The sequence below is a fragment of the Aedes albopictus genome, chromosome 1, assembly GCF_035046485.1.
Source record: "Aedes albopictus strain Foshan chromosome 1, AalbF5, whole genome shotgun sequence".
Classification (NCBI taxonomy): Eukaryota; Metazoa; Arthropoda; class Insecta; order Diptera; family Culicidae; genus Aedes; species Aedes albopictus.
Genome location: NC_085136.1, coordinates 115,000,101 through 115,023,856, shown reverse-complemented (window position 1 = coordinate 115,023,856; position 23,756 = coordinate 115,000,101). Strand labels below are relative to the sequence as shown.

The following is a 23,756-nucleotide window of genomic DNA, read 5'->3' as shown; positions in this document are numbered from 1 at the left end:
TCATGATATTTCAAAAAGATAGGTATGGATTTTATGTGTGAGATGTTATGGTTTTTGGCTATAAGCTTTTACACATATATTTTGATATCGGATGCTATTAAAAGCAATTATATTCATTTATAGGCTGCATGTGTATGGTTCAATTGAATTATATGCGTAGTTACTCATATAAAAAAGTATTGGATTTTTTGCAGTGTAGTTGCTTGGAGCGTGATTAAATCAGTTTTGTGTAGACTGTTGCGAAGAATGGTCGTTTGGTTTGTGACTGCATAGAAGAAAAAAAAACAGTTGGTGGACTCAGCCGCATACCATTCGGGGACTACATAGTTTAGACATCAGATAATCCAACATTATATGTAAGCATCCGACAGCCTGTACCATAGAAAATAGTACATTAGCCTGTGCACCAGTATGTGCTCTCTCCCTCACTCCTTCGTAATTTTTGAAAACGGGGACTTCAGTAAACGTCAAATTTCCTGTGGGAGAGCCCACTTAATCGCAAACCATGCTTTCTCATATAGTTTTTGACGATAAATAACTACTTCAGTACGATTTGCATTATCGTGTGATAAAATTATAAAACTACATCTAGGTATGTTGCATTTACAATAACATTTATGGTTATTGCTTAACCCTTTGAAGCCGGATTTTTTCCAAGCGTTATTACGGAGTTTTTTCTACGTTTTTCAGTAGTTTTGGTGGTCAATAGCATTAAAACGGTAGAATATTTTTTCATGTCCTAGATCATCCAAACTGTTCTAGTTCTAGATCCTAAAGTCTACGGGTGTAACGGTAACTTCTTTTATTATACAAAGCTTCGATTTGTAATCTATCATGTCCAGTAAGTCTTCTGAAATTCAGCTTCATAACAGTAAAGAATCCCATAATATCCCAAAAATATATAATAACCTCTAACAATTACCGCAAGTGTAGACCTGAAGCTATGGTCTCCGGAGTAGTTTTGTTGATCTGAAATATCTCAAAACTATCTTGAAATGACTCATGATATGCCAGGGGGCTCACTGATTACAGTTTAAAAGTCATTGTTAGAATTATGTACTTCTGTTACTATCAATAGCTAAACATCAGGAAAGCTTGGACGACCCTCATATATATAGTAGACTTCAGGCTGGTCCAGTCACCGCGTTTGATTATGAAACGTTACTCAGTATGTCAGGTGGTATAGCTGATGTTACGAGAGTAGACCTGAAATCCTGAACTCAAAGATAGTTTGGCTGACCTAGAACATTCCCATAGTGTATCTAAATGACATTTGAGATTTCAAGAGCTTCATGGATCTCAACCGATTATGCTATGCTATGGTGAAAGCACTTCAAGTTTTTCTTGTAGATTTGAAGGACTTCATTGTAGAACAGTTTGGACGAACCTGAATGTCCCAAAGGTTTATAATAAAAAAAAAGTAGACTTCAGATTGGTCCAGTAACCACGGATATCCCTTTCGCGACGAACCAGCACAATTGTGCTGTTGAGCGATAATAGTTTTGCGTATTGTTTCATCTGTTTAGTCTTTGTTTTATGTGATGCAAATTGTTTTAATATTTCAGCCATTACTTATACTTGTATGTGTGCAACTTTTGTATACGTTGTCTCTGAGATTTACCACAACAAGTTGAAAACAAAAAGTGAACAAAAACCGTAAAACATGAAAAGTTTTATCTGTCGCATATTTTTACTTCCTGTGTATCTAGGTAGTCAAAGCTAGAAATCGAAAGACGAAGAGTAATTCTTTCAAAAGAGCAAAAATAATTGTTGTTTTGTTGGAAAATTTAAGAGTTCTGGAGAGCCAAAGTTGAGCCATTTGTATGGAGATTTCACTTTTTTGCGCTCCGTCACGAAAGGGATATGGCTGTTGTTGCGAGTCTAGATCTGAAGTCCTGAACTCGAAGGTAGTTTGGCTGACCTGGAATATCCCTGTAGTGTCTCTAAATGACATTTGAGATTTCAAGAGCTTCACGGATCCCAGCAGGTTATGCAGTGCTATTATTTGTGGCAAAAATACATAAAATTGTGTGTGTGTGTAGAATTAGCATAAGTTAAAATACACAAAAATAAAAATTAATTTAAAAAAAACATAAAATTGATTTGAAGGACTTCACTATAGGACAGTTTGGGACACCTAGAACATCCCAAAATATAAAATACCTTTTGATATTCATAATGAAGGCTAAATGTTATATGTATATGTATAATGTATATGTATATATGTAACCCACATCCAAGATCAGCTTTTAGAACAACTAGTACATATGTCAATTATTTTGTTTTTCCAAATCAGGCCAAACATTTCAATAGGTCCTATCTGCATTTGAGAGGCTCTCCTTGTTCACTTGTCTTTCAATTATTGCAATGTAATGGTACACTTTTCAACTATTTTTGCAGTACAATTCAAAAGACGATTGTTTTGAACATCGTTCAATGCAAGGAGATAATCATGATACAAAAAAAAACAGCTGAGATATTAACGAAAGAGAGGGAAACCAAAGAGAGCCTCTCTTCTGCCGATAGGACCTTTAGACATGTTTGGCCTGAAATGTCATGGTGTTCGGGAAGTTCTAGATTACACTAGTTTACAGCATTTTTGAACTCGGTAAGCTGATGATCGTTTTTGGTGTAGAATCATGCCCTGAGTTCGAAAACGCGAAGGAAAAAAATTACAGTAGAGCGGAATTTTTTTCGACTTTCCATACAAAGTTGATGATTTGAAATCGATTTTTGTTCTATTTTTAAGCAAAGTCGCTCACTTCACACATCTTATTCTCCGTAATCAAAATTCCGATTGAGCTGAATTTTTTACTGCAACTCGCCTACATATGATATGTCAAATATATATTGAGCTAGAATTTTTAAATTGTTTTTTTCTTATTGAAAAAAAATATTTCTTCATGTATTTTTGGAAAATTTGCTAAAATTTATGGAGATCGTCCTTAAAACTCGCCAATATCTTGAATTTCATCAATCTGACACAAAACCTGCATTCAGATGATCGAATGGTATTATATTCAGCTTTTAATTTATGGAAAAAAATTTAAAATTGGTTAAACAAAACGCAAGATATTTGAATTTTAAAGAATCCCATATTTTAAAAAGTTGTAAAACTCAATATTGAGCTAAAACTCAAAAACTGTTCTACTTTAAATTTTTTGAAGCACGGTTTCGAAATCAGCGCTAAATTATGTTTCAAAAATTTTGGTCGTTGACCGAAGTTCACGACTTTTGTTTTATTTTGTAAACTAGTGTTATCAATGAAGTCCCAAATACAAATATTCTCACTTTCCCCTAATAAAGGATTCAATTTGCAACAACTTTACCAAAGACAGTAAGTATTCTGTTTTATTCAATTGGTTGAATTTACAGCCTTTTCTATGTTGTGGTCATATATGACCCCTCCGGCTCCAAAAGTTCAAATGACACATATACATTGTTTGTCTGTCTGAACCTTATGGATTCGGAAACTACTAAACCGATTGGCGTAAAATTTTGTATGCAAGGGGGTTGGGGCCGGGATAGATTCATAGCTTGGTGTGAGACCTCTCCGGTCTCTGACACGGGGGGCTCCCATACAGATGACTTTACGGGGAATGTCCTATGGAGCTGTATGTCAAAAAACACAGTAGGCACTCTGGTACAGAATTCCTATCACTGGCACACGCCGTAATAAATACTAAAAGTAGTTTTGGCTCCATTTTTATATTTTTCCTGTAAAGTATGAACACTAATCAATCATTTGACATATCGACGACATTTGTCGGTCTTCTTCTTTTTTTTTGTAGATATAGTTTTCCTAAGCTAGTGTGATAACTGGTACAGGCACTCTATCATTTATTGTATTTCTTCGTTGTCTCCGATACAAATTGTACAGATTGATAATTAATCTAAACTTATACTTATTTCTGTAATTCTACTTCTTCATACCAAATTCAAGAATATTACTGGCTTCGGTGCATTCAACGAGAGTTCCAACAGAAGACCGAGACTCTCAATGTTCTTCTGCAAAATATGAAACACCACTAACTGCTGAAATATCTTTCGCCGGTCAGAGAGCAGCTCCAGATCAATCAGGTAACAGCGAGCAGGGAAGTCCGGGAGCATTGGCTAGGGGGGGTTCCAGGGGTGTCTGGCACCCCCTAGAACAAATTTGGCACCCCCTAGAATTCTTGACAGACACCTAAAATTTAAAACTTAACACAATAATTCTAATAATTATAATTGGCACATTTCAACAAAACTTAAGCACACCCAGAATTACTTGTTGTTGTACGTTTTGGCGTTAATGATATTGGTGAGAACAAACAGACTTCTCTATGGATTACTCCAGAAATATCTCTATCAGTGATTTCTCTAGGCTTCCTTATGGATTCCTACCGATTTTTCTTTCAAAAAAATTTCCCTTAGGATTCTCCAGGCAGTCGTGATGGGGTTGTACAAACTAGAAATTTCTGCAGAGATTGGTCAAGCAATTTCTCCTAGGATTTCTTTGGAAATTCTTACTTTGATACGTCTCGGAATTCTTCTAGGGATTTCTCTAATAATTTCTATTGGGGTTCTTCAGGAGTTCCTGGCGGGATTTTTCAAGACAATCTTCCTGGCATCCTTTCAGAAGTTTCTCTGATGATTCTTTCAGGAATTCCTTCAGAGATCTTATTCAGAGATTCTTCCAGAAATTTCTCATGGATTATTTACATTAAAAGTTCATTTATTTCATTGATTGTATACGGTGAATTACATGTCATTTTAGGGTTAAGTGATCAAATTTCTTTTTACAACTTTAGTTGGTGCTTATCTATATATATAAAAATGAGTTTGAAGCACCTTTGAGGCAACAAAACTCACGAACGGCTGAACCGATCAGGATGACTCTTGAACGGTTCGGTTCGCATTCGTGGTGGCTGTGTTTATATCTACAAAAAGTTACGAAAATCCTCTGGAAAAGTAAGAAAATTAATAAAATACTGATTTTGCATGAGCTGGGAAGAAAATCAACACGGTCGAAATGAAACCAATCTAGAGTGCGGTGCTTTTTTGAGCTCAATAGTTGTCAAACCACCACAAGACGGCAAGACAAAGTTTGCCGGGACAGCTAGTTTACAATAAAATTATTTACATTATTTAGACATTGTCTTAACGATGTTTATCATTTGCATGGAGTTGTTTGAATTGTAATTTCTCATGGAATTCCTCCAGGAGCTTATATTGGTCTTCCTCCGGGAATTGTGGCTAGGATTCCTCAAGCAACTTAGAACTCCTCCAAAAATTCTCACTGTGGTACCTTCAGGTATTCTACTAGGGAAGTTCCAGAAATTCTTCCGGAAAATCTCCCTGGGATTTTTTCCAAAAATGTTTTCGGTGAATCTTCCAGAGATTCCTTCAAGGATCTATCCAGGACTTCCTGCAGAGTTTCTTCCAGAAATTTCACAGAGCATTTCTCCAAGAACTTCTATTGACCTTCCTCCATGTATTCCAGCTGGAATTCTTCAAGCAATCCCCATTAGGACTCCTTCAGAAATACTACTAGGGAATTCTCCTGGCATACTTAATTGCTGCAATACTTTCGGGAAATCCTCCTGAGATTCCTCTAGAAATTCTCTCTGCGATTCCATCAGGGATTTCTCCAGTATACTTCTACCGATTCTTTCAAGGAGAACTGTAGGTATTCCTCTAGGCATTTGTTAGAGGAACTACTTTGAGGATACCCCCGGCATTTCTGATTCTAGGATTTCTCTGGCATTTTTTTTCTATGAAACCTCCCGGAATTCTAAGAACTCCTCGAGAAAACTGTGGAACTTTAGAAATTATGCTACGGATTCTTCTAGAGCTTTCTACTGGTTTTTATGCTGGGATCTTTCCCGGAAAACTTCCTGGAATTCTTGCAGAAATTTCTTTGATTGTTCTGCCACGGATTTCTCCAATGACTCATCCAGGAATTCCTTGAGAGATTTTATCCAAAGTTCCTCCATAAGTTCCTGCTGGCCTTCCTCCAAGGATACCTCAAACAGCTTTTCCAGCGGTTCTTCCAGCAATTCCTCCAGAAATTCTTACTAGAATACGTCTAGAAATTCTTCTAGTGATTCTTATACGAATTTTAGTTTCCACCAGCATTTCCTCCTAGGATTTATGCTGAGATTTCTGCAATGATACATCCCAGAATCCTTCTAATAATACATTCTGAGATTTTTCATGTGATTTCTTCAGAAGCTCTCCGGTGATTCCTCCAGAAATTTTGATCCAAGATATTTTATCCAAGGATGCTCTTATAAGCTACTCATGCTCTTCCTCCAGGAATATCAGTTGGATTTCTCAAGCTATTCCTGATGTGGTTCTTCCAGAAATTCCTCCTGAAACTCCTCCTCAACTTCTTACCGAAATACCTCCCGGAATTCTTCTAAGTATTCTTCAAAGAATTTCTCCAGGGATTCCTCCAAAAACTTGCTGGGATTATTCAAGGCAATTTACACAAGAGCCTTGCCTTCAGTGTTTCCTCCTGAAAATCCTAACAGATGTTTCAGCAATGCCTCCTAGGTCTTCTCCAGAAATTCTTATTGTGATACCCGCAGGAATCCCTCTAAGGATTTCTTCAGGCATTTTTGCTGGAATTCTTCTAGGCAATTTTCCTTGAATACTTTCAGAAATGCCTTTGATTCTTCGAGAGATTTTTCTTAAGACTCATCCAGGAGATACTCTAGAGTTTTTGTGCATGGATTCCCAGGTAACCACTAAGCATTTGAATAAGCCGTGTATCAGCCCGTATCACGCATTTCAACTGCTTGCTGCCCTACGTAAGCAGTTCGAATGCATAGCTGCCTTGAGTTAGCATAAGCTGTGCTGCTCAAAAGCTTTCGGCTGTTAATTAGCATTTCAACTGCTTGAAGTGGTTTCACTTGGGAGCATACAGAATGCTTTTCAACTGCTCTTTAAATGCTAGGAGCAAAAAGGTTGGGAGATATGTTACGTTACGCATTTGGCAACACATTTTGTCTCTCTCTTACAGAGCCTATGCTCCTGTTTACAAATTTGTGTATCTTATTCGTTTCTTTATTTTCCCCTACTCATCCAAAAGCACCAAAGAAAACATTACTGCAGCTGGATTGGATTGGGAACTTGTCCATCAAAAATCACCAATTATTTATCATTTCGTCGGAAAAATATGTGCCGAATAGGTGGATGCTTTGGTGGATCATAGGATTGTTTGAAAGAGGGAAGAAACGATCTTATTTCACAGATATTTAAAAGAAGGGATCGCAATGCTCTACCACAATGAAATATCTCAATTAAAACAAGTTTTGGATGTTGAATCTGAAGCTGTTATCGAATCATTCTTTATATGGCGATTAAATCAACGCACGCCACCGGAACAGCTTTAGCATCGTGGATCAGGAGCAACAGAATCCGAAGCAGATATGATTAATCAATCTCCGGATCGTAAGTTCAAACCTACATCACTACAAAAATCAGCAAAAAAGTACCACCTAGCACCGGCTGGAATATGGAAGGACGATGAAGCGGGGAAGCAGGCTGAGAGAACGAGAAGCAGACGTCAATCTATTTTTGTTTTTTTTTTTGCTCGACGAGGCGTTACGCTTCTTTGACATTTCGTCACGACGTTCCTGAAGGGATAGCACTAAGACAGCCCGTTATTTTGCCAAAACCTGCTGTGAGGTAGCACTATAGGCGCATATACGGCTAATTAGCATTAAACGCCTTGTCGTAATGGCTACTATAATGCTGAAGGAATGCTATTTTAAATGCTTATTGGTTACTTGGGTTACTCTAGAAATTAATTATGATATTACTCCTGGAACTCCTCTTGGCCTTCTTCAAAGAATTCCAGCTGAAGAAATCCCAATATAAATCTCTAGAGGATTTCCTAAACGAATTTCGGGAATAGTTGGAATTTCCAGAGAAATCCTAGGAGGTATTCTTCTTCTTCTGTATGGCTCTACGTTCCCACTGGAACATGGCCAGCCTCTCTCCAACTTAGTGTTCTCTGAGCACTTCCACAGTTATTAATTGGAGGGCTTTCTTTGCCAGCCATTGCAAGACTAATTGGTGCATGTTAGGCAAGCACAATGACAACAATGCCCAGGGAGTCGACAAAATTTCCTCGACCGGAACGGGAATCGAACCCGTCGTCTCCGGATTGGCGATCCAAAGCCTTAACCGCTAGGCTAACTGAAGACCCGCAAATTCTAGGAGGTATTACTACAAAAATATCTAGTGAAATCATATAGGGATGTACGGGAAAAAATTGAAATTAATTAAAAGGCACAGAATATTACATATTAATAGACAAATTAAGAAATGGGTGAGATTCGCACCCACGACTCCGTGTCCGTTAGACCGCAGTATGGCCATTTATTTGGGAGTTCCTTCAGCATGTTTTTTTTTTAATTTCTGCGGTAGTTTCATTGGAGTAAAATTTATTTAATTTCTTTGGTTTTTTTCTAAATTTCAATGGCTACACTAGTTTACAGCATTTTTGAACTCGGTAAGCTGATGATCGTTTTTGGTGTAGAATCATGCCCTGAGTTCGAAAACGCGAAGGAAAAAAATTACAGTAGAGCGGAAATTTTTTCGACTTTTCATACAAGGTTGATGATTAGAAATCAATTTTTGTTCTATTTTTAAGCAAAGACGCTTACTTCACACATCTCATTCTCCGTAATCAACGCTCCGATTGAGTTGATTTTTTACTGTAACTCGCCTACATATGATATTTCAAAAAATCGTTGAGAAAGAATTTTTAAATTGTTTCTATCTTATTGAAAAAAATACATTTCTTCATATATTTTTAGAAATTTTGCTAAATTTTTTTTTTTAGTACACTCACTCAGTTGAGAATATCAGGTAGATTCAGTTTATAGTGTTGTTTCAATTTTACTTTAAAAGTGCGACAATTGATGATCTGTTTTATTCCATCTGGCAATTGATTATATTTCAATGGACCAATGATCGAGATTCTTTTTTGACCAAGTGTAGTAGAAGCTCTACTTTGAAGCAAATTATTGGCACGTCTTGTTTGATAACCGTGTTGTACTCTAGGCATTCGAACATTGTGATGAAAACCAGATTTATGAAGCAAATCGTGTACAAATATTGCAGTTTGTAATTCACAGAGAGCGTTTATGGGAAGAATATTATGACAAGGATCTGAATAAAGCTGAATAGAGGGATATAAAAAAGGTTTTTTGAAAATTGTTTTAAGGCACCTATTTTGTAGGGTTTGAAGTTTCCTGAGATGCAATTTGCAAGCTCGTCCCCAAGCAACTATAAGATAGTTGAACGTTGAATGGATGTGGGCGAAGTAAAATTTTAATAAGACACTACGTGGCACAAAGTTACTTACTTTCCGCAATATACCACATAATGAAGAAACTTTCCTTTCAACATGCTGTATATGTATGGTCCAGCTCAATGTTGTATCTAGCAATAAGCCCAAATATTTAAATGAACTAACTTCTTCAATACAATACAAGTTTAGTACTACTGAGCTGTGACGATCTATAAGTTTCCTCGGAGAACGAAAAATCATATATTTTGCTTTAGATACATTTAGAGACAGCATATTAGAAGCCAGATAATTGTACAAAATTTTCAAATCATCATTGATCTCCTCTACCACCGTTTGTGCATCGGGACGTGAATAAAACAGGGTTGCGTCATCAGCAAATAAGCGTGGGATACCTTTCAACGGAAGTTTGCAGAGGTCGTTGATGTATAGCAGAAATAATAAGGGGCCAATAATGCTACCTTGAGGCACCCCTATGGTTATTGGCTTGCTCGAACTAACGGAAATAGCTTTGTATAACTTCGTTGGCCACACCTCTTATTCCATACGCTTCTAGTTTCCTTAAAAGTATTGAATGATTAATAGTATCGAATGCTTTTCGTAAGTCTAGAAAAAAGTGCCCCCACTACTTGCTTACAATCAATACCTTTGATGACATCATCGAAAAGCTCCGAGATTGCTGTTTCTGTACTACTTCCTTGTCGAAAGCCATACTGAAATTTATAGAAAACACCATGCTGGTTCAGGAAAGGTATTAGCCTATTTATTAAGAGTTTTTCTATTATCTTATTAAACGTGGACAAAGTTGAAATGGGTCTATAGTTGTTAACGTCACTGGCATCTCCCGATGTAAAAACAGGAACAACTCTAGCAATTTTCAAACACTGTGGATAAGAGCCAGTTTCTAAAATTTTGTTGAATATCTCTGCTAATATTCTAGAGAAACTAACGGAATTATTTTTAACTACATCTGCAGAAATATTATCAGGACCACCATCCTTCTTTCGTACCAGACCGTTAATAAGCAGAGTTACTTCACTCGCAGATGCCGGAGTTAGGAATATAGAAGAGGAAACTCTTTGAATACATGACAAAGGATCAATTGTAGTATTGACTTGGGTATTATTAGCAAGCTCATGACCAATGTTTGAAAAATAATTATTGAAGATTTGACAGATTTTTTGATTGTCGCTAACTCTAAAGCCATTATCAAGGAGCGTAATGGTGTCAGATTTACTGCTTTTTCCAAAGATAGAGTTTATTAGCTTCCACAATTTTGAGTGAGGGGTATTGTTAAGGAGGTTATCATAATACATTTTTTTACAATTTTTTTTCACGGTGCTAACTTTATTAGATACATGTTTCAAAAGAGCTTTTAAACGATGATCAACAGGGTTCCTTTTTAATCTTTTAACGTAATTGTTTTTTAATTTTATCAAATACCAAAGATTGAAATTCATCCACGGACAAAATTGACCTTTAACGTTCACATTTTTAGTAACAATTTTAGAAAATTTATCGTGTAACGATTTATATTTTAACATAATATCGGACAAACAGGAATCTCCATCTCGAATATCCCCATAGTTTTCCAAGAAAGTAGTAAATTCTGTGTTAAGTTTTTGATGATCGACAATTTTTTTTACTTAGAGTTACCACTTCTTTATTTACGAATAATTTAAAAGAAGTAATCACTATGCAGTGATCACTTTGGCAAGTAGAAATTGTATCGTTTCTAACACGGAAGAGATCATCCATTCTACAAATAACGTGATCGAGTATATTGGAGCTAATTGGTCTAGTAGGAAAGGTATTAGAACATGTAAACCCATACGATTCCAAAAGTGCCCTATATTTAACAACAACATTGTTGTCATAAGCGTTCATTGGCTCATTGATATCACCGACTAGAAAACAAGACCTATTCTGGTTTGAGCTATCGAGCACATTTTCAAATATATTCAAAAACTATTTATATCAAAAGACGGAGGACGATAAAAGCCATGGACATCATAAACACGATTGTTAATACTAATTTCAACATAAATATGATGAAAACCATCAATATGCACGTTACATTGAACAGTAAAGGTAAGGTTACTTCTTATGTACACCGCTAAGCCACCGTTAGAATAATCTCTGCACGAAAATATCGATTTATAGCCAGGGATGTTATACAATGACACGATATCTTTCTTAAGCCATGTTTCGCCTATAACAATTACATCGAGCGGCAAAGGGAAGAAGTCCCATGCTTCAAGAATGGAGTCAAATTTATCAAGGTCATTCATGCCACGAATGTTCCATTGCAAGATCCGAAGACAATTAGCATTAGTGTTATTGGCAAGGTAACACTCATTCAGCTCATCAAAATTATCGTAGGTTTGATTTATATTATCCATTTTAAATAATTACTGTAACAAAACTTCAAAAAAAGAAAACACTACCAAGATTAAAACGCAAACACATATTACCTATTTGTACACTTAGGCGCTGGTAAAAGGATCAATGACGATTTCAATTCAGTTCTATTGACAAATTTTTCCATATCATTACGATTCTTGATAACAACTGGTTTAGAATTTTCATCCGTTTTAACTAAAATTGCTCCATCCTTGCCTGCCCAAACATATTTCAAATCCATTTTATTCTGAAGCACTCGCATTTCCCGCAGCAAGTCTAATGAAAGCGGAGACAATTCATCCCGAATGACAATTCTAGTTGGCTTTCCCTTAGAAATCAATGACCGATCGATATCAAATGACGACAACTTCCCAAACTTCTTCTTTTTCAAAAAGAACGACTCCTTCACAGCCGGATTTATAAAAACAATTCGAATCGGTACAAGTTCATCAGCCTTGGATTCCGGAGCATATATTCGAGAAGCAGATTCGATTGCATCAGCAGGAAGCTCAAAACCGATACGACTAGCAACGCCAGTAACAAATTTAGGAATATTTTCTTTTTCATTGGCCTGAACTGGTACACCAAACAACACTGCATTCTTGGAAAGACGTTCTCGGTTGGATCTATCGTCACTGCATTCCAATTTGTAAACGAATGTCTTCAAGGATGACAGCTCATTTTTCAGAGCTTCAACCTCGGATTTCAGTTGAACGTTCTCTGCCTTCAATGAAAGGAAATCATTCATGATATCATCGAATTTCGACGAAAGAAATTGCTGCGAGTTTTCAATTGTTCCAATTAGCATATCAACTCTGGTTTTTACCTCTTTCAGTTGAGTGGACACAACAGCTGTCACACTTTTTTGAAGTTCTGAACTCAGTTTCTCGATCATTGGTGCCTGAATGTTCTGCATATCGATTATTTTGTTGTAAGCAATAGAGCATTTAGCTGTACAAAAGTACATAGTTTTCCTTAACTTCTTGATGGCAGAGCCAAACATATTACGACATGAAAAATGAGCATTAGAGAAGCAATATAAACATGTTATTAATTTACTAGATTCATTTTCTTTTCTCTTGCATTCAACACAAAAACCAACATCGTAAGCCTGATCATTCATCGTTCTTGCAAAAACTGCGAAACAAAACACAAACAAATTTATAGAGATAAATATTGAATGCTACTACACACACCAAGTCGAACGAGCGTATTGCCTAACAAGAACCTACAGCATATAAAGGGTTATACAATATACAATACATAGAACAATTTAAAAATTGGGTTGACGAGCCTAATCCAAAACAATCATCATACAGCCAGATGCGCGAAAACGACTATACAACAAAAACGGTGATGTGCGCAACTCAGCTACTTGCCATGAGAGACAAAGAACCCGTAGAGCTACTGGCTATGCGAGGAGTTGGATTAATTTTGAATCTTTCTATCCGGTTTCGCTAAATTCTGCATTGTGACACTGCGACCACTTGCATACTACAGACTACTTTGTGGCAGCTGTATGTAGCGACGATGGCCCTTGCCAGAGACCAGGAGAAACCACTTTCGTGTGCTACTAATGGATAAATTCGTTCCGCAAAAAAAATACAGGAAGACTTATCCAATTTCGCTAAATTCTGCAGTATCACTCCGCAACCACTTGCATACATACAAACTACCTAACAGGAGTTATATGCAGCGACGGTGGCCCTTGCCAAAGACCAGAGAAACCACTTTCGTGTGCTACTACTGGAATATACTCGATACACAAACTAATCAACAAGAACTCGCAAGCTGTCACTCCACGGTATCTGGCAACAATCGATATGACGTGATGCCCAGTGAGTTATCGGATCACTGCTTTCGATTGTGTACACACTCAGATTCAATTTCGTCGTTCGGTAATTATTTTGCTGAAAAAAATCGGTAATGCTAGAAAACTACCGTTTTCCGGTAAAGTTGATTTGTTTTACAGTAGACGTTCGCTCGGTGCAAACGGTTTAACTGCAATGCTTTTTAACTGCAATTCCGCTAAGTGCAACAATTTTGCAGTTATCGCACCGCTATCTGTCAAAAACAAAACGTCAACAGAGTTGCGATGTTTTTCGGATGCACTACACCTGCATTGCGATGTTTTTGAGTGCATTCTGGCTGCGTCCAACAGCATTTGACAAATGTTTGACGGCTGTCAGTCGTTGCAGTTAGCGAATTTCATTCGGTAACTGAAACGTAAACATGTTGCACTTATCGAACGTCTACTGTACAAGAGTTCGGTAATTTTATTACCGATTGGTTTGTAATTCGATACTTTGACAGTATCATCTGTCAAATAATTTACTGTACGTACTGTAAACTCGAGCAATCGCCGTATACTGTGAAATACTTTACCGAAAACTTGTAAATCACACCAAACTTTACCGAAGTTCAGTAAAATTGCCAGCATTATTTGCGAAATGTCAAACTGATGATAGTTGCAGTTCTCGTTTCAACAGTTTCAGCGGTTCAGTGTTTTCGGTTCTCCAAAAAATGTATAAAAATAACGTTTCCTGAGAAAAGGGGCAATTTTAAGTCGAGCATTGTTCTTACTGGAATTGGGTAAGTTGTTCACATGTTTTTACTCTGGCCTTCTCCCAATTAAATAGTCAATCGTTTCGTTCCAGGCTATCCAAGTGTTTACAAGGTCGAACCAAGCTGGCACTCGCTTCGCGTACATGCTCATGAATCAATGGCGACACGAAATTAAAGTAAAGAAATGTGTGTTAAAAGGCATTATATTTTCTCGAAAAAATTACCAAATAAAAACATTTCAACTTCAGACTAAATCATTTATTATTACAAATACCGAAAAACTGTAAAATATCCAGAAGAAAACATTGAATCACCGAAATCCTACGGTAATTCTGAAAAGCACATTACCGGAAAGTTCGGTAATTTTTGACAGCCTTTCGAAAATGTGGTTTACCGGATGTTCGGTACTTGATTCGATTACCGAACGGATTACCGAACGTTCAGCTGTTGAGAATTCGGTAAAAAATTACCGGATACTGTAAAAAAATCTAAGTGTGTACTACACGGAGAAACTAAAAAACTCAAAATTAGGTACTTTTAAACTAAATTTGGAGTTCTTTTTCATCTCCCTTTTCATGCGCTCTTTCTATTGTTGTTAGAGAGTGAAGAGAGAAACAGCCCAACTTTTGCAGTTCAGTGCGTCAAGCCAACACTGAGTTTCTAGCACAGTACTCAAATTTGAGTGAAAACGACCTAGTCAAAATATCGGTTGGGTGAAAAAAACTTAAAATTAGGTATTTTTTTCACATGGAAGCAGCGGGAACAACCCAACAAAAACATTGATTTCATCAACTCAAAATTGGCTTGACGCACGCAACCCCGAAGTTGAGTGGAAAGAACTCACTTTTGGGTAGTTTCGTCTCTCCGTGTACAAATACGATATACATTACATATACGATAGATTGCTGAACAAGACAATAACCACTGACGAGCACTTAACAAAAATGTAAATTGTTATTACCCCTTATATGCACAACAGATTTTAATTACACGACATTATATGACACAATTTGATATTCCTACACACTATAAAATGAAAATTAATATTAAAATAAATAAATATCACTATAAATTGTTGAAAAAACTATCGCACTTATTGCAATTGCACCAACTACCAGAAACAGTGCTGCCAGGTTGCTGATTTAAGGAGATTGAATTTAAGGAGATTGTCTCCAACACTCGCCAATATCTTGAATTTCTTCAATCTGACGCAAAACCTGCTGTCAGATGATCGAATGGTATTATATTCAGCTTTTAATTTATGGAAAAAAAAAATTAAAATTGGACGAACAAAACGCAAGATATTTGAATTTAATGAAATTTCATATTTTAAAAAGTTGTAAAGCTCGATATTGAGCTAAAACTTTAAAACTGTTCTACTTTAATTTTTTTGAAGCTCGGTTTCAAAATCAGCGCTAAATTATGTTTCAAAAATTATGGTCGTTGATATAACTTCACGACTTTTGTTTTATTTTGTAAACTAGTGCTATTCTTCTGAAATTATTGAAGCAATTTTTTTCAGTTGTTTTTCAAATTTCTCAGGCAGTTTTATCGTGATTACTTTTGCAATTCTTTATGATTTAATTCTATTTATATCTATCGCTTCTGAAAATTGTTGAATTGGAAATTCAGAAATTCTAAACTGGGCTTGCTTGAAGGAAAACCTATGAAATTCACGGAAAACTTCCCCACAAATTCCCAGAGAAATTACTGGAAAAATTTCCATAAAAATTACCTTATAACTTTAAAAGTATTTGCAAAGGAATTCATGTAAGAATTTCCAGTGGGATTCCTGAGGAAAATATCAAGGCTTTTTTTTAATTGGCTAAATCCAATCTCAAAATAAATTCCAAAGAAGTTTTCGAATGAATTGTCGAAGGAATACCGAATAGCATAGATGATGAAAGTCCGAAAAATTGACGAAAATCCCAAAAAAGTAGCATGATTTGCCGAAGACATTTCCAAAAAAAATTGTGAAGAAGTTTCCAGAGTCATTATCGAATGAATTACCAAAGGCATTACTAAAAGAATTTTAAAAAGAAAATATCAATAGAATTGCTGACATTAACATTACAATGATTGACAAACTACTTAAAAATTAGCGAAGGAACACCCAAGAAACATTTCAGAGGCTTTGTCAATAAAATTAAAGCAAAATAAACTCGTAATGGAATTGACGAAGAAATTTTCAAAGTTATTGCCGATGAAATTTTTAAAAGGTGCGTGAAAGGTGCTTAGTTTGAATTTCTAAACATATTACCAAATAAATTCTTAAAGAAATTGCCGAAGGGGACCCAAAGATATTACCGAAATTTTTTTTGCCAAATCCAAAGGAATTACTGAGAGATTTGCAAAAGAATTCTCAATTGAAATAAATTGCAAAACAATTTCCAAAATACAAATTTCCCCATACGCAATCAAGTTATCAAGTTTCCAAACCTCACATCAGTATAGGGTAATTCATGTATTTTGGACAGACTGAGGACAACGTTGTAGCTTCCTTAGAAAGCAATTGATTATTTTGCAAAGTTACTAAAACGCTTCTAATATAATTGTACTTTGCGTTCCTGGTGACAAAAGCCTTAACGAAAGCATTTTGAGTTGAGAAAATCATAATTTCCAATCGCTTGTTAGTATTGTATTTTGGACACCGAATATATGTTTTGGACACCCTCATAATTTGGACAGGGCAATTATCTCAATGTATAGCCATGTATACTGCTAAATCATGGAAGTAGCATAAATTAACAAATATTTTCTTGCAAATAATCAAATTTCCCCGCTTAACAGGCATCTATTATGATAACTATTACAGTTTTTGTTAAAATCGAGAAAATATCGCCTGACACACAGAAAACTCCTCCATATATGCAATCGCACAGCATCCCCATGTAGTTCGTCAGATGACCAAAATATATTTTTTTTTTTTTTAAAACACGGACACGTTTAGTACTTCCAGTGAGCTGTTCGCTCTTTGAAGGAAGCACGACACTAGACAACGGACTAGCATGCAACGCCCAGTGGCACAGCCGAAAACTTTTCCTGACAGCTGCGGCGGGAATCGAACCCGCGCTCCTTAGCACGATGCGACTAAATGCTTGGTGACACTAGCCGCACGACCACGAAGCCACACTACACTACTATTTACAGTTGAAAACTTGCAATGTATTTTGGACATCATCTATTTTAAGTGTTCTAGATGAATGTTAAGAGCTTGGCTGCCTAATGCTTCTTTATTGAACATGTTTCAATGCAATAAGGCTTTCAAATTTCTTACAATTATTATTTCAACGATTTTGGGGTGAATATTGTATGTGACTGTGAAGGGGCTGTCCATAAACCATGAGGGGGGGTGGGTTTGGCCAATGACCATTTTGTATGGACGAATAAAAAAATTTGTAAGGACTGCCCGCATAGAAAAATACAATTCATGGTATCTTTCATATTATAGGAAGTTGGTTCGTGGAATAATAACCATACACCTTATAATAATTTTATGATTGGATGGTTGAGCAAGTAAAAAAATAATTATTCAAAATCTTTCAGGGATCGTCACACTTAAAATAATGATTTATTGAATAATACGTATATAGTTTTGAATCATACGTTTTCGCGTCCTTGATTTGATTTATGTGAAAATTGAAGAGTCATTGGACGAGAAATCATTTTTTTCAGCTTCCTAGATATAGAAACCCCATCATTTTGACCCTTACGCTTCCCTGATAAAAATTTCCAATAAAATCACCATAAACTACCATTGAATAATGATAAATTTGACTATTCAACAACAAATTATATTGTGTACGTATTTTCCTGCTGAAAATGGTGTATTGGAACTACAATACGTGTACAATAAAATCAATGGCACTAGAGATTTCAATAAAAAAACACCATAAGTTGAATGGTAGTTGACTTGATTTTATTCCAGAAAATTTGGATTTTTTTATGGTAAAGATACATAACAACCCCCATTTTCTATTGTAAAAGTGACATTTACAATACATGCTATGGTTGAAAACCATAAGATCTGTTGTTACTCTATCGTTTTAAACAATTGAATTAATGGTAAGTACCATTCAATTCAGCGTGTTGTAACAATCCATTCTGTTGTATCTCTATGATCTTGTTTATCAGGGTTGTTATTCAGGCCGAAAAAGTCGTGCGGTCCTGAGGGGAGATGATTCCACACCTACCCTAGCAGATCCGGAACACGGGCGTCAATGTAGGTAATTGTATAGAATTATTATAATTAAATGCTAAGTACACTGAACAGCGGTGGTGATGCAGCGTAATCTTCCGTTCTTTCTACCGCCCGTGTGCTTGGGTGATCAAATTACAAACGCAGCAACTATTTTGATGGTCACATTTCCAAGTAAGCTGTGGGTATGCATTTGCCTAGACAAAGTCAACTTACCGTCTACATCCTGCGGAAGTCTATAATTGTTCCTCTCGCAGCTTATCCTTATCAGCTAATTTAACAAAATCGATTTCTTGCCAACCGCGAGCACTATGTCGATGTGGTCTCACGGGCAAGCACTGCGCGAGGATACAGGAAACCAGCCAAATACCGATCACCAAACAACTGCAGTTCAATTCTCTACTGTGTGAAAAAAAACTTAAGCACCAAAATAAACAGAACGGGTTACGTCACGAACATTGACAGTTGGTAAAACAGAATGATTCAGCAGGGGTGTGCTTTTTTGTAATCGGTAATGCAGAATTACGAAATATTTCAAGCTTGTTTATATTATTCAGTGTATCATAAAGTTAACGATAAAGTGATTATAATGTGAATGATTTGAGAAGTTTTTTTGTTCGTGGAAAAGGTCATTTTTGAATGGTAACGATACTTAACAACCCATTTGGTCTATCGTTGAAACCCCAAATATGATACATGTTATCACCAATATGATTCACAGTATCATTGATTTATCATCCATAAAATGATACCACGAATAATCGGAAAACGATAAACTGTATCAGAATCGTATGATACCGTTTTATTCGGGTGATGACCACGCGGGGGGGGTTTGAGAAGTCCCAAAAAAATGACCACGTGGTTTATGGACAGCCCCGAAGTGTATGTCGTCTTGCATACCTGTGCATTTGAAGGGCATTTTGATAATTTTGAAGTAAATTCGTTATTGTTAAACGTATTTTCAACGTAGGTCATCAGAATAGGGTCTGTTGGATTCAATAATCGATATTGAAAAGTAACTACTTTAATTAGCTCTCCGGAACAAGACATATATCGCCGTGCATGTCCAAATTACATACATGTCCAAATTATATTTTTTACCCTAACGGTTTGGATTCTAAAAAAAAATCTGTTATTTAAAATATAGCACGTTTAAATTTCCGTTCTATTTTTTCCGGGACGCAGAATGTCATTATTATAATACTAAGAAATTGAGGGTGGATCGGTATTTCCTATTACAAAAATAGCCAAATAACCTAGAAGCCACTGGAACTGGCACCCCCTAGGCACCCCCTAGGAAAAAATCCTAGATACGCCAATGTCCGGGAGGTGGTCGGGATCATTCCTTGGTAGATTGCAGAGCACAAGGCGTACGAAACGTCTCTGAACGCGTTCAATGCGTATGGTCTGCGAAGCATGGTACGGGTTCCAAATCGGGGCTGCATATTAGCCTGGAACACGGTTATATGGGGAACACACACTTAAAACTGATTCTCGAGCTCGGCAAACAAATTTGCTGATTTCAAACGGCAACTCGATATTTTGCTGATATTTCAGCAAACAACACGTTTTCGCCGAGATTGTCCAAAATGCTTTACCGAAATATCAGCAAATTGTTTAAGAACTTGGAAAACTGACAGCATTTTTTGCTGAGCCCATCGGTAAACATAAATTTTACTGAAATCAGCAAACGAGATTACCGAATTTCGGCAATACAACTGTCAGTTTTGCAGCTACCATGTCTGCCAAAAAAAACACAACAGGTGCTGGTGCTGAAAGTGCTAAATCTACATCATATATTTCAAATCAAGTGATTTTTCAAACGAAGTGTGTGTAAATTTGTAAGAATGTGATATCTTTTTGTAAGTACTTATTGCTGATAATTTACATATTTAATCGATTACAGAATGCCAGTTTGACGCCATTTGACGCTGTACTTCAGGGAGGTGTTCGCGTTGGGGAAGCCGATAAATTATTGATTCAATGTGTTTGCTTGTGAAACGGAATGAACATTTAAAGCAACAAACTGATTATTCTGTACGACATTTCTTTGAAAAAATTGAAAAATATATACGAATAAAACCTTTCCATTCTGTTCTCGTGCGAGCGCAAAATATTCTTTTTAACTTTTTTTCTTCCATTCTGAAAAACATAAACAATACAAAATGCCGAGATTCAGCAAATCCATTCGTACCTAGAAATGATTTTGCCGAGCACTCAGCAAATATATTTGCTGAGAATCTCGGCAAAATATTGATAGCTGTCATTATTGTGATTGCCGAGTTCCCGGCAAATCTATTTTTTGCTGAGGTGGTTGCCGAGCACTCGGCGGTGCCAATCTCGGCAATCGGTTTGCCGAGATTCGGCGAAAAAAACTTAGTGTGCAGAACTTTTTCTTTCCTGTGTGATTTTTGGATGCCCATTAGGTCCAGTATTACCTATAATATCTTAGCGCCGTCGATTTCAATTTTACATTGGATTTAGCATAGGAAAAGTAAGTTTTACAATCAAAAATCTGGTGATGCGTCATGTTAATTGTGGCTCCTAAAAACGCACCTAAACACACTGGTTCCAGAATTCTTCACTGCCTCGTATCGCGTAGAACTGTAGGTTGCCGACAGTTTATTTTCAATGAATTCTTCATCAGAATTTTACCTTCTTTTTTGATTACCTAATTTGTAGCATTTCTCTGTTAGCCTCGCTGTTAGCATTTCTCGTTCTCATGCTTTGTACTTAGAAGAACAATTCTTGTCTCTGAAATCCTCGCCAGAAAGAAGTCATGCTTCATCGACCTGATGGTGGTCGGGTAATCTAAAAAAAAATGATATAAGTGCAAATATATCTTTCTGTACTTTTGACATCACATGTGTAACGACTCTAGACATCTTTCCCATCTTTCTATGCAAAAACATGGTTTTGAAGTTGGAGCATTTCTTTAAGCGATTTTTGACCAGTCTCAAGTTCGAGTCGTCGTCCTACAAATTACACAGTGAAACATTCAACTGCTAGATATAAAGATGACCCTGACCTTCCATGCCTTCTCTCTAGATACGCCAATTATTAACCGTTTTCTCTCTTTCCGCAGATCATTATAAAATACCTTCTCTGTGAATTGCATTCGTCATGGAATCCTTCGAATCGGAATCGTTGCCAAAACAAGATATTCAAAAGGAGATCAACATTATTCTGTTAGGCGAAACTGGTTCAGGCAAATCAACTCTGATAAACTATCTGACCAATTATTTCCATAACGGTAAACCAGGGAATTTGAAAATTGCCATTCCCACGAAGCATCATGTGGCAACCGAGGGACTGAAACACCACGAAGACAACGTTCAGGATGCTTCAAAAAGCCAAACTAGAGCATGTGCTGTATATAACTTCAGAAAACAGGACACGATTTTCAACTTCATAGACACGCCAGGGCTCAGTGATACCGAAGGGGTGGTACAGGATGATTTCAACATTCAGCAAATTATGGGTGCTGCCGAGCAGAGCGGATTGCTGACAGCAATCATTCTCGTTATAAATGGAACGCAAGCTCGAGCCACAGTAACACTACGCAACACGTTGTGTCTGTTGAGAAGCTCAATACCAGACGTCCTTCTGCAGAACCTTGTCGTAGTTCTAACAAACTGTTCTGCAGCTTCCGTCAACTTCGATATGTCGCATTTGAAACCTTGGACTGTTCCTGAGGCAAACGTTTTTCACATGAACAACTGTGCCTTCAGTAGACCAGTATCACAATGGATAAACAACGAGCGTATGAAGAAAGCTGTGGAAAAGGAATGGGAGTGCTCAATGGAAACCATCGACGAATTGATCCAGAACTTGACGCAGCTTGGTGGCAAAGCGACCGAAGCATTCACACAAATGCGCATGAAAAGAGACAGGATAAAATCGCAGCTGCATAGCGTCTTGCTAGAGGTGAAGAAATTCCAGGGTCTTCAAAACGAACTAGATGTTATGAAAATAACACAAAAGAGTATATCCACCGACATCAAAAAATATTCCGACTACAAGCGCACGAAACAAGTGGAAATAACGGAGTTTGAGCAATGTGATTACTATAGTTCAATCTGCTCTGTATGCTCGAATGCGTGCAGTGAAAATGTGGCCAATGTCAATCCATTCCAATTAATCATTGGAACCGTACTGAATGCATTCCCGAAGCTTAATATGGCGTTTAACATGATCAACTCGTTTTTATCTTTTTCTGAACCGCTATGCAACTGCAATCATCCCCTCAACAGACACTACAACGCGAAGGTTCGGCCAGTCAAGAAAACAAATACCGTCGAAGAAATTCTCCAAGATGTGAAAAACGCCTATGATCAGAGCGTGAGAAAAAATGAGGAAATACAGTCTAAAATCGGTAACCTGGACAGCGACATCGCTGCAGTGAAATATGTTCTCGATGGAAAAGAAGCAGAAATTCTGCAGTGCTGTCACGAGCTCAAGAATCTCTGTTCGCAGTTTAACTTTGTGGACGAGCTCCAGGGTATCTTTGACATCATGGAGAGAGATGCCCGCACGCTTACCTCTACGGTGGCAAGGACCGATGCCGAGAAAAGAATTAGAAACATCAAACACGTGGCCGATACGCTGTCAAGCGCTGGGAAGGGTGGCTAACGCAACACAATTTACGGGTGGCGAAATTATCATACAAAGGTCTAAAATGTTTATGTTGTAAAAGAATATAAATTACAATATTCGTGCGCCATCTCAATTTAAGATTTTTCGGGCCAACGGTCCTAGCTTTTATATTTGTATGTGAAAATTGAAGCAATTATTTTCGTTGAATTCTTAAAACCAAAACGTGTTATCACGTATTATGATAATATAATTTTAAACTTCAAACGTCTTTTCAATTTATGACCTATCACCTTACCACTTATAAGAAGCGTCCAATAGAAAAAAAAACTCTTTCTCTAATCTGCAATCATGTACATCATCCAAGTGAATTTGAGTTCCTTGTGGGTACTGAGTCACTTGGGCAGTGGCTGATATTTTTGGCACTTCTCGCTCTAACTCTGTCAATTCCAAGCCAATTACAACTATGCGTATCTCACTGTATTTAGAGAGTAAATTAACGCATCAACTTTTTTATGTCTACTTCCTACATCTTCACTACATATTTACCACACTTCCTTCACCTCATAATAGATTGGACTTCCATGACAAAAGATTTACAACCTAGAACATCTCTAACAGATACAGGTAAAGAGAAGCCTAAGTTTTTAAATCTATCAATTTAGTTTTTTTCTGGGTAATGTATAATACATT

The 23,756-nt window shown here is 36.8% G+C and overlaps 1 protein-coding gene across 1 annotated transcript; it reads left to right on the top strand.

Annotated features, from left to right (window-relative positions):
* The first annotated feature begins 235 nt into the window (after positions 1-235).
* LOC115267203 (uncharacterized) lies at positions 236-23,341 on the top strand. Its single transcript, XM_029874075.2, has 2 exons — positions 236-356; positions 21,556-23,341. The coding sequence occupies exon 2, from the start codon at positions 21,594-21,596 to the stop codon at positions 23,100-23,102; it is 1,509 nt and encodes a 502-aa protein (XP_029729935.2). The 5' UTR covers positions 236-356; positions 21,556-21,593; the 3' UTR covers positions 23,103-23,341.
* The last annotated feature ends 415 nt before the right edge of the window (positions 23,342-23,756 follow it).